Below are 12,957 nucleotides of genomic sequence, written 5' to 3'. Positions count from 1 at the left end.
AGATGCCACAAAAAAAGAAAACTACAGGCCAATATCACTGATGAACATAGATGCAAAAATCCTTAACAAAACACTAGCAAACAGAATCCATCAACATATTAAAAAGATTATACATCATGACCAAGTGGGCTTTATCCCAGGGATGCAAGGATTCTTCAGTATCTGCAAATCAATCAATGTAATACACATTAACAAATTGAAAGATAAAAACTATATGATTATCTCAATAGATGCAGAGAAAGCCTTTGAAAAAACTGAACATCCATTTATGATAAAAAAAAAAAACCCTCCAGAAAGCAGGTATAGAAGGAACATAACTCAACATAATAAAAGGTATATATGACAAACCCACAGCAAACATAATCTCAGTGGTGAAAAATTGAAAGCATTTCCCCTAAAGTCAGGAACAAGACAAGGGTGCCCACTCTTAACACTACTATTCAACATAGTTTTGGAAGTTTTGGCCATAGCAATCAGAGCAGAAAAAGAAATAAAAGGAATTCATATTGGAAAAGAAGTAAAACTCTCAGTTTGAAGATGACATGATCCTCTACATAGAAAACCCTAAAGACTCCACCAGAAAATTACTAGAGCTAATCAATGAATATAGTAAAGTTGCAGGATATAAAATCAACACAGAAATCCCTTGCATTCCTATACACTAACAATGAGAAAACAGAAAGAGAAATTAAGGAAACATTATATTCACCATTACAATGAAAAGAATAAAATACTTAGGAATATATCTACCTAAAGAAACAAATGACCTACATATAGAAAACTATAAAACACTGCTGAAAGAAAACAGAGGACACAAATAGATGGAGAAATATACCGTGTTTATGGATCAGAAGATTCAATATAGTGAAAATGAGTATACTACTCAAAGCAATTTATAGATTCAATGCAATCCCTATCAGGCTACACACAGGATTTTTCAGAGAACTAGAGCAAATAATTTCACAATTTGTATGGAAAAACAAAAACCCTTGAATAGCTCAAGCAATCTTGAGAAGGAAGAATGGAACTGGAGGAATCAACCTGCCTGACTTCAGGCTCTACTACAAAGCCACAGTCATCAGGACGGTATGGTACTGGCACAAAGACAGAAATATAGATCAACGGAACAAAAAAGAAAGCCCAGAGATAAATCCACGCACCTATGGACACCTTATCTTTGACAAAGGAGGCAAGAATATACAATGGAAGAAAGACAATCTCTTTAACAAGTGGCGATGGGAAAACTGGTCAACCACTTGTAAAAGAATGAAACTAGAAGGCAATGACACCCCACTCTAGCACTCTTACCTGGAAAATCCATGGACAGAAGAGCCTGGTGGGCTGCAGTCCATGGGGTCGCTAAGAGTCAGACACGACTGAGCGACTTCACTTTCACTTTTTACTTTCAAGCATTGGAGAAAGAAATGGCAACCCACTCCAGTGTTCTTGCCTGGAGAATCCCAGGGACAGGGAAGCCTGGTGGGCTGCCATCTACGGGGTCGCACAGAGTTGGACATGACTGAAGTGACTTAGCAGCAGCAGCAGCAGCAGAACACTTTCTGACACCATACCCCAAAATAAACTCAAAATGGATTAAAGATCTAAAAGACAAAAAACTATAAAACTCCTAGAGGAAAGCATAGGCAAAACACTCTCCGACATAAACCACAGCAGGAACCCGTATGAATGACCCACTTCCCAGAATATTAGAGATAAAAGCAATAATAAACAAATGGGACCTAATTAAAATTAGAAGCTCCTGCACAACAGAGGAAACTATAAGCAAGGTGAAAAGACAGCCTTCAGAATGGGAGAAAATAATAGCAAATGAAGCAACTGACAAAGAATTAATCTCAAAAATACACAAGCAACTCGTGAAGCTCAGTTCCAGAAAAATAAATGACCCAATCAAAAAATGGGCCAAAGAACTAAACAGACATTTCTCCAAAGAAGACATACACATGGCTAACAAATATATGAAAAGATGCTCAACATCACTCATTATCAGAGAAATGCACATCAAGACCACAATGAGGTACCATTTCATACCAGTCAGAATGGCTGCGATCCAAAAGTCTACAAGCAATAAATGCTGGAGAGGGTGTGGAGAAAAGGGAACCCTCTTACACTGTTGGTGGGAATGCAAACTAGTACAACCACTATGGAGAACAGTGTGGAGATACCTTAAAAAACTGGAAACAGAACTGCCATATGACCCAGCAATCCCACTGCTGGGCATACATACCGAGGAAACCAGAACTGAAAGAGACACATGTACCTCAATGTTCATCACAGCCCTGTTTATAATAGCCAGGACATGGAAGCAACCTAGATGTCCATCAGTAGACAAATGGATAAGAAATTTGTGGTACAGATACACAATGGAATTACTCAGGTATTAAAAAGCATACATTTGAATCAGTTCTAATGAGGTGGATGAAACTGGAGCCTATTAAACAGAGTGAAGTAAGCCAGGAAGAAAAACACCAATACAGTATACTAACACATATATATGGAATTTAGAAAGATGGTAATTATAACTCTGTATGCGAGACAGCAAAAGAGACACAGATGTATAGAACAGTCTTTTGGACTCTGTGGGAGAGGGCGAGTGTGGGATGATTTGGGAGAATGGCACTGAAACATGTAAATTAGCATATGTGAAACGAATCGCCAGTCCAGGTTCGTTGCATGATACAGGGTGCTCGTGGCTGATGCACTGGGATCACCCAGAGTGATGGGATGGGGAGGGGGGGGGAGGTGGGAAGGGGTTTTAGGATGGGGAACACATGTACACCCATGGCAGATTCATGTCAGTGTATGGCAAAACCAATACAATATTGTAAAGTAAAAAATTAAATAAGTTAAATAAAAAGAATTCTTGCCCTGAGGGAATAATTCCTCCAGTGTTTTGGCCTTGAGACCAGATCTCTCTGAATCACTTACCTAGACCATCTCTAATTCCTGAGTCTGAAATGAAACAAAAGGGAGAATAGCTTTTATAAAATTGTCTTATCCCAATCATTATTTATAATTAGTGAGCTTTATATTGTGATATCCAATTCATAACTAAGTTTGGAAAACAAAGCTATGAGATATCTTGTGTCTATTTGGATATATGTATGTCTCAGTATGTGTTTTTGTCTTTGGGTAATATTGCTGATTGCTGAGTTTAGTTTGTAAATGACCTCTAATTTAATTGGCCTAAAGAAAAGTAAGCACTTCCCAGGTGGCACTAGAGGTAAAGAGCCAGCCTGCCAATGCAGAAGACATAGAGATGTGGGTTTGATCCCTGGGTTGGGAAGAGCCCCTAGAGGAGGCCATGGCCATCCACTCCAGTACTGTTGCCTGTAGAATCCCACGGCCAGAGGAACCTGGCAAGCTACAGTCCATTGGGTTGCAAAGAATCGGACACAACTGAAGAGACTTAGCACACATGCATACTACTGCCAAAGCCGGGGATACTACCTGAAGCAGTGGACAAAATGCCACCTATGTGGTCCCAACCCCATAGGTAGCAGCTACCACCAGGCTGTGAATAGGCATAGGTTACTGCCCAAACCTTGGTAGGAGCTTAAATAGTTTGGTTCCTTCTAGGGATCCACAATCTGAGACCAAGTCCTTTGGGAGAGCACAAGACATCCCTCAGACTGTAGCAACATCCAGCAGGTCTGTTGCTGCAGGCTCACCCTGGCACATCCCAGCTGTGACTGCCATATTCTTCGCTCTCTCCAGCCCAAGTGAACAAGCCAGCCCTAATAAGCCTTGGCATTTGCTCCCTCATGTCTGGGTGGGGAACAGACTGTGGACTTTAGGGGCAACTGTGCACTTTAGGAGCGAGTATAAGTTGGAGTCAAAGCTATGGCTTTTCCAGTAATCGTGTATGGATGTGAGAGTTGGACTATAAAGAAAGCTGAGTGCTGAAGAATTGATACTTTTGAACCGTGGTGTTGGAGAAGACTCTTGAGAGTCCTACTTTCACCTCTTTGGTCCATCACTGCCAAAATAATCTTCTCATTTCCTATTTTCAGAACACCCAGTAACTCATCTCCTACTGCATCAAGTGGAACAACCCTCTGCCTGGCTTTCTAGTCACCTGTCCTACCTTACAATCTTATTTCTCTCCATTTTTCAACATCAGTGACTCTCTACTCCTCTACATCAGTGGTTCTCAAACTTGAGCAGGTATCAAAATCACTGGGCTGGCTTGTTAATATGCAGGTTTTGGGGGGCCACCTCTAGACTTTCTGATTAAGTTAAGTCTAGGCAGGGCTCAATATATGCATTTCTAACAAGTTCCTTGGTGATGCTGATGCTGCTGGCTTGGGGACAACTCTTTGATAACCACTTCCTTCCATTATCTCTCTACTTGACCTAGTTTTCAGTCTTCTTATATTCTGTCAGTCCCATTAATTTATTCTTTTCTTCTATGTTCATCCATTCTATTTTCTTTGCCTAGAATGTTCTGTCCTCCACTTCCCTCCTGGTCTTAAGAACTTATCCAGTCCAATTCATGACCATCAATCTCTCTATTCTTCTGACTAGTATCACTCAATACAATGCACATTACACAGTTTAATCCTTTATTTTATGCTATTTGCTTTTATTTCTTTCATGTGACTTGTATGTACAATAATGTAAATATTTTATGGCAGGAATTATATTTTTTCTGCATCTCCCAAAGATAGAATCTAGCACAAGACTGAATACATATAAGGTGTCTAATAACTACTTAATGGATTGATTTATGTGGTCAGCTCATAAATTTTGTTTATGACATTATATGCTTTTCATTATGTCCATAACTAGACACTGATGAAGGAAAATATTTCAGAGGTCCAACTTCTGCTTTTAGCCTTACATGCAGAAGCCCATGACAACTTTTATGCCAGCAGAGTGAATCTTGTCTGTCACACCTTCCAACTTTGTATCTGTCTTAATGTACTCAGAATTACAAGGCAATGATTATTTCAATGATATTATATAGAAAAATGTGCATGATTGCAGCCTTATACTTAATGGCAAATAATAGCTGATTGTTTCATTCCAGCTTAGAATGAGGAAGTATGCAGTAAAAAGGCAATTTGATGCTGGTCACCACTTTTAAAGTCTTCAAATCCTTTCGACATTTATGACAGTGGCAGATAGTCAAAAGACACAGCATTTTATTTCACTCCATGTTAGAGAGGTTGCAAAGTTATTTCTTTGGTCTGTGTTGCTTTATTGAGCAGAAGATGTCCCTGATATATCATCTCTAGCATGTGGTTACTTATGTAATCTTACTTGGACGCTTTCAAATCTTTGTCGCAATAAGAATCCTGCGCCCCTCTTAGAGGCTATTGTGCAGATTCTTCCTACTTTAGTTCATCTCCTGCATCACGATGATCCAGAAGTATTAGCTGATACCTGCTGGGCTATTTCCTACCTTGCTGATGGTCCAAATGAGTGGATTGAAATGGTTGTGAAAACTGGGGTTGTACCCCAACTTGTGAAGCTTTTCGGGGCTACTGAATTGCCAATTGTGACTCCTGCACTCAGAGCCATAGGAAATGTTGTCACTGGGACAGATGAACAAACACAGGTTATAATAGATGCAGGAGTACTTGCCTTGTTTCCAAGCCTGCTGACAAACTCCAAAATTAACATTCAGAAGGAAGCTACATGGACAATGTCAAACATCACAGCTGGCCGCCAGGACCAGATACAACAAGTTATGAATCATGGATTAGTCCCATTCCTTGTTGGCCTTCTCTCAAAGGCAGACTTTAAGACACAAAAGGAAGCCGCATGGGCTGTGAACAACTATACAAGTGGTGGAACTGTTGAGCAGATCGTGTACCTTGTTCATTGTGGCATAATAGAGCCATTGATGAACCTCCTAACCGCAAAAGAGACCAAAATTGTTCTGGTTATTCTGGATGCCATTTCAAATATCTTTTGGGCTGCTGAGAAACTAGGTGAAACTGAGAAACTTAGTATAATGATTGAAGAATGTGGAGGTTTGGACAAAATTGGAGCTCTACAAAACCATGAAAATGAGTCTGTGTACAAAGCTTCATTAAACTTGATCAAGAAGTATGTCTCTGTAGAGGAAGAGGAAGATCAAAATGTTGTATCAGAAACTACCTCTGAAGGCTATACATTCCAAGTGCAGGATGGCTCTGCTGGGACGTTCAACTTTTAGATGTACATCTGAGGCTTAAAGTTGTTCGTTGTGTACTATGTTTGGTATAAGTTTGTCTTACTGTTTCTCTACTAAGAACTCTTTTTAAATCTGGAGCCTATTATACAGAGTGATGTAAGCCAGAAAGAAAAACACCAATACAGTATACTAACGCATATATATGGAATTTAGAAAGATGGTAATGATAACCCTATATGAGAGACAACAAAAGAGTCACAGATGTATAGAACAATCTTTTGAACTCTGTGGGAGAGGGCGAGTGTGAGATGATTTGAGAGAATGGCATTGAAACGTGTATATTATCATATGTGAATTGGATTGCCAGTCCAGGTTCAATGCATGAGACAGGGTGCTTCGGGCCGGTGCACTGGGTTGACCCAGAAGGATAGGATGGGGAGAAAGGTGGGGATGGGGTTCAGCATGAGGAACACATGTACACTTGTGGCAGATTCATGTCAATGTATGGCAAAACCACTAGAATAATGTAAAGTAATTAGCCTCCATTAAAATAAATAAATTTATATTTAAAAAAGAAGGAAAAAAAGAGAAGTTTTTCGAAGTATCAAGAGCAAAGTCACTGGCAACATACAATGGAATCTCCATGAAACAATCAGTGGATTTTTTCAGCAGAAACCAGGAAGACAAGAATGGAGTCGGATGACCCATTTTAAGTACTGAAAGAAAAAAAAAAATGCCAAGAATACTATTCCCAGTAAAACTGTTCCTCAAAATAAAGGAGAGATATTTTCCCAAACCTAAGCTGAGGAAATTCATCACCACTCAACCTACCTTATAAAAAAATGCTATTGACAAGATATAGAACCAACCTAAGTATACATCAAAAGAGAGGAATGTGTAAAGATGTGGTATACATACAATGGAATGTTACTCAGCCATAAAAGAGAATGAAATTTTGCCATTTGTAACAACATGGATGGACCTGGAGGGTATTATGCTTAGTGAAGTAAGTCAGACAGAGAAAAACAAATACTGTATGTTGTCAGTTAAAAGTGGAATCTAAAAAATTATTTTAAATAGCTATAAAATATGTTTAAAGATACACATAGGAACGAATGTAAATTGTTACAATAATAAAGTGGGAGAGAAGTTAAAGCATATGGTTTTTGTCTTATGATTGAACTTAAGTTATCAATAAGTTAGGCTGTTATATCATGTAACTCCCAAGGTAACCACAAAACATAAATATCTCTAGAATTTACATGAAAGAAAAATAGAATTGAAAGGCATGCCAATAAAAAAAATCAGCAAAACACTAAAGGAGACATCTCAGTTCTTAATATATCATTTTTATAGGTTCTCTTTTACACTTTCTATACAAGGTATACTTTTTTATACAAGATGGTATAATTTTTTAATACAAGACCTGCCTTTCCTGACCCACACATCTACCAGGAATTGTTTAAGATTTACAGGAGAGGTTTTATACTCAGAAGTAAGCTAACTTCATAAGGCTGGCAATATGTATTTGAAAAGTCATTCAAAAATATTGGAAGAATGGGGAGTAAATAGTAAATATGATAAGATATATATCTGAAAAATATCCAAGTAGACATTTTGAGGTCATTGGAAACAACAGAATGAAGTCAAGGTATACATCTGAAAGGTGATACAGCTATTCAGTTGGAAAGAAAAGTGAATCACACTATTTGTTCAGAACATTGGTTATCCTTTTAATTAACAGATTTTTTTTTCACAAGAAATTTAAAATTACAATGCAAAGTTAACAAGCATAATCAATTCAACTTGAATTAAAGAACTGTTGAGTTCATGGCACAAAAGGATTGCCAAAGAGTTCATCAGAGTATATAGCATTAATAGAAAATTGTATCAGAGTTACCCAGCTCAGTCATAAAGTATGATTTTTGGTCCACAGGTTAAATCTGGTATTGCAGGTGAGACAGAGGAATATAATCTGGATGAGTCTCTACTATAAGAGATGACTACAATCTGGATTAATCTAAGGACCTGGGCTTTAGGAAAAAAATTGACTTGATCTCACTTAGGTTCCAATCTTGGCTCCTGCACTTTATCCATCACCTGTGTGACATTATCAAGTTAATCTCATTACATCTGTTTTTCTATCTATAAAGTGGGGTTAACAAAATAGAGTCTGCTTCCTAAGGTTGTTGAAAGGCTTAAATGAGATAACTGAAACATATTGCATGGAAAGTAGAGTTAATAATTTAATAATAAATTAACTCTTCTGCCTTCTCTCAACTCTATTACTTTCATGTGACTATAAATTATGTTCCTAAATTTCAATTTTCTCACCTGTAAAGCAGGAATTATAATACGGAGTCTAACTGCTTCACAATGTCGAATGAGATAACCTATATAAAAGTGTTCTGAACAGGTATTATGTATATGCATGTGAAGGATATTCACTGATACATGCAATTGGTTAACTGCTTCCTGTACTTTTTAGTGAAAGTGAAAGTTGCTCAGACATGTCTGACTCTTTGCAACCCCATGGACTCTGCCGTCCATGGAATTCTCCAGGCCAGAATACTGGAGTGGGTGGCCTTTCCCTTCTCCAGGGGATTGTCCCAACCCAGGGACTGAACCCAGTTCTCCTGCACTGCAGGCAGAGTCTTTACCAGCTGAGCCACAAGAGAAGCACACTTAGGGCTCATCTCAAATTTATAATTCAAAAGAATAAACATCAATATCTTAGGAATCAGTGAACTAAAATGGACGGGAATGGGCAAATTTAATCTGGATGACCATTATATCTACTACTGTGGGCAAGAATCCCATAGAAGAAATGGAGTAGCCCTCATAATCAACAAGAGTCTGAAATGCAGTACTTGGGTGCAACCTCAAAAATGTCAGAATGATCTTGGTTCATTTCCAAGGAAAGCCATTCAACATCATAGTAATCCAAGTCTATGATCCTACCATCAATGCCAAAGAAGCAGAAGTTGATCAGTTTTATAAAGACCTAGAAGACCTCCTAGAACTAACATCAAAAAGAGATATTCTATTTATCATTGAGAATTGGACTGCAAAAATAAGAAGTCAAGAGATACTTGGAATAACAGGCAAGTTTGGCCTTGGAGAACAAAATGAAGCAGGGCAATGGCTAACTGAATTCTGCCAAGAGAATGCACTGGTCATATCAAATATTCTTTTCCAGCAACACAAGAGATGACTTTATACATGGACGTCACCAAACAGTCGATACCAAAATCAAATTGATTACATTCTTTGTAGCTGAAGATGGAGAAGTTGTATACAGTAAGCAAAAAAAAAAACAAGACCTGGAGTTGACTGTGGCTCAGATCATCAGCTTCTCTTCACAAAATTCATGCTTAAACTAAAGAAAACATGGAAACCACTAGGCCAGCCAGGTATGACTTTAATCAAATCCCCTATGAATATGCAGTAGAGGTAATGAATAGATTCACAGGATTAGAACTTGTAAACAGTGTGCCCAAAGAACTATGAACTGAGGTTCATAATTTTGTACAGGAGGTTGCGAACAAAACCATCCCAAAGAAAATGAAGAACAAGAAGACAAAGTGGTTACCTGAAGAAGCCTTACAGATAGCTAAAGAAAGAAGAAAAGCAAAAAGCAAAGGAGAAAGGAAAAGGTATGCTCAACTAAATGCAGATTGCCAAAGAACAGCATAGAGAGACAAGAAGGACTTCTACAAAGAACAGTGTATAAAACTAGAAGAAAACAACAGAAGGGGAAAAACTAGAGATCTCTTCAGGAAAATTGGAAATATCAAGGGAATATTTTGCTTAAAGATGGGCACAATAAAGGACAAATATGGTAGAGACTAGTCAATGCTGAAGAGATCAAGAAGAGATGGAAAGAATACATGAAAGAACTGTACAAAAAAGATCTAAATGAACTAGATTACTACAATGGTGTGGTCAGCCACCCAGAGCCGGACATTCTGGAGAGAGAAGTCAACTGGGCATTAGGAAGCACTGCTGTTAATAAAGCTAGTGGATGCAATGGGATTCCAGTAGAACTATTCAAAATCCTAAAAAGGATGATGCCATCAAGGTGTTGCATTCAATATGTCAGCAAATACGGAAGACCCAGCAGTAGCCACAGGACTGGAAAAGGTCAATGCTCATCCCAATTGCCAAGGAAGGTAGTACTAAAGAATGTGCTAACCATTGGACTAATTGCATTCATCTCCCATGTTAGTGAGGTCATGTTTAAAATCTTGCATGCTAGGCTTCAGCATTATGTGAACCAAGAACATCCAGATGTCCAAGGTGAGTTTAGAAAAGGAAGAAGTACCAGAGATCAAATTGCCAACATTTGCTGGATTATAGAGAAAGCTAGGGAATTCTAGAAAAAAATATCTACCTCTGTTCCATTGACTATGCCAAAGCCTTTGACTGTGGATCATAATAAACTGTGGAAAGCTCTTAAAGAGATGGGAATATCAGACCATCTTACCTGTCTCCTGAGAAACCAGTCAAGAAGGAACAATAAGAACCCTGTATGGAACAACTGATTGGTTCAAGATTGAGAAAGGAGTATGACCAGGCTGTCTGCTGTCACCATGTTTAATCTATACGCTGAGAACATCATGAGAAATGCTAGGCTGGATGCTACAAGCTGGGATCAAGATAGGTGGTAGAAACATCAACAATCACAGATATGTGGATGATACCACTCTAATGGCAGAAGGAACTAAAGAACTTCTTGATGAGGGTGAAGGAGGAGAGTGAAAAAGCTGGCTTAAAATTAAATGTAAAAAAAAAAAACTGAGATCATGGCATCCTGCTCCATTACTTCATGGCAAATAGAGGGGGAACAAGGTGAAATAGTGACAGATTTCCTCTTCTTGGGCTCTAAAATCACTGCAGATGGTGACTGCAGCTGTGAAATCAGAAGATGTTTGTTTCTTGGCAGGAAAGCTATGACAAACCTAGACAGAACAGAGACATTACTCTGCTGACAAAGGTGCATATAGTCAAGGCTATGGTCTTCCCAGTGGTCATGTATGGTTGTGAGAGCTGGACCGTTAAGTGGAGTGCCAGAAGAATTGATGCCTTTGAACTGTGGTGCTGGAGAAGACTCCTGAAAGTCCCTTGGACAGCAAGGAGATCAAATGAGTCAATCTTAAGGGAAATCAACCCTGAATACTTGTTGGAAGGACTTATGCTGAAGCTGAAACTCCAGTGTTTTGGCCATCTGATGTGAACAGCAGACACGTTGGAAAAATCCCTGATGCTGGGAAGGATTGAGGGCAGAAGGAGAAGAGGGCATCAGAGGATGAGATGGTTGGATGGCATCACCGATGCATTGGACATGACCTTGGGCAAACTTCAGGAGATGGTGAGGGACAGGGAGGCCTGGTATGCTGCAGTCCATGCAGTTTCAAAGAGTCGGACATAATTGGGTGACTGAACAACACTATGTATATGCATGTGAAGAATGCCTACTGATACATGCAGTTGGTTTATTGCTTCCCAATAAGCAACTTTTTATGGCTCATCTCAAATTTATAACTCAAAACCTAAAATGAAGTTTACAGTCATCTCAATTATTACAGGAGACTTTTCCCACTTTTTCTTTATCTGGCTTTGTATTTCCATCAAAAAGTGGGAAACAAAAGCACTGTATTCACATCTATCAATTTTGCTGTTAGTATCTTTAGTGTTGGTTCTTTGCTGCTTATTATTATCCTTTGGTTTTCAAAGATCCATACTACCCACTATGTCTATGACCTCTACAACCACAGAGAATTGTAAGATCATCCATTTTTCTTTGTATCTGTTCCAGCACCTAGAAAGAGTCCTGGAAAATAGTAAGGACTCAACCACTATTTGTTAATGGAATGATTTCATGAATCTGTAGGTGTGTGTAAAAAAAGACTGGATTTCAGTCGAAAAGCCTGGGGTTCCTGTCTTGGCTCTACTCTATTTTGTGTGACTTTGGAGAAATCACTTTAGGAAAAAGAATTACATAGATATCATCTATAAATGAGGCTTGATAATCCTCAAACTTTTTTTGAGAATTAAAAGAGAATGTATAGAAGCTCTTTATTGATTATAAACCACCAAATTTAAGGTGTTCTCATAAATCATTAGTGAATTTTACTTCAATAGCATCTTGAATAATTAAACTGACTAGGTAAATAGATTTGCTAATGATTATTGCTTAGTACAGGTAAGTATACGAATGGCTGTCTCCTAAGAGTGAAAACACAAGAACACTGGTGGTTGTACTGCTCTAATTCATATTCTGTGGCACTGAGAATGAAGTCATTTGCCTAATGCGACACTAAACAAAATGACTTCAGTACAGTTTTGGTCAATGTCTCACTGCACTCTGTTTAAATTATCAGTAATAAAAAACAGTATATTTTCATGTTTTCCTTTAGAGTACTGCTGGCGACGGAATGAAACACCAACACTGCAGAGTGGTTTGAATCTTTATATTTTAACCCTTGCTTCTTACAGCTGCTTTATTTTATATCCCTTGCACAACAACTTACAGGGCAAGTTGCCAAGCACTATGATTCAGAGACTATACAGTGTGCAGGCGCAGGGCGAGATAACCTTTACCTTGACTTATTTACTGCAGCTAAGACTTTGTTTTGGGGAACTTCCTTATCAACTTAGAATCCGTTTTGTCCTTGGGTCTGTTCCTTTTGAGGAATCAGAAAAACATCCTTGTGTGCAAGAAATGTTCTTTTCCCACAGGAACAAACCGGATTCTTAGCTGAACATCTCGTTTGCAAGAATGTTCAGCCCTGGTTGAGAGTCTCGTTTGCAAG

General features: G+C 38.5%; 1 protein-coding gene across 1 annotated transcript in view; it reads left to right on the top strand.

Moving 5' to 3' along the window:
* Window positions 1–6,272, top strand: part of LOC120881624 (importin subunit alpha-1-like) — a 45,152-nt gene extending 38,880 nt beyond the window's left edge. Inside the window, exon 3 of the mRNA XM_040265317.1 lies at window positions 5,232–6,272. Within this exon, the coding sequence (XP_040121251.1) occupies window positions 5,232–6,184 (953 nt within the window). The 3' untranslated portion in view covers window positions 6,185–6,272. The remainder of the gene's footprint in view (window positions 1–5,231) is intronic.
* Window positions 6,273–12,957: the final 6,685 nt, after the last annotated feature.

Source organism: Oryx dammah, unplaced genomic scaffold (assembly GCF_014754425.2).
Source record: "Oryx dammah isolate SB20612 unplaced genomic scaffold, SCBI_Odam_1.1 HiC_scaffold_23, whole genome shotgun sequence".
Classification (NCBI taxonomy): Eukaryota; Metazoa; Chordata; class Mammalia; order Artiodactyla; family Bovidae; genus Oryx; species Oryx dammah.
Note: the sequence above shows the minus strand (reverse complement) of the source record. Positions and strands in the feature narration are given on the sequence as shown.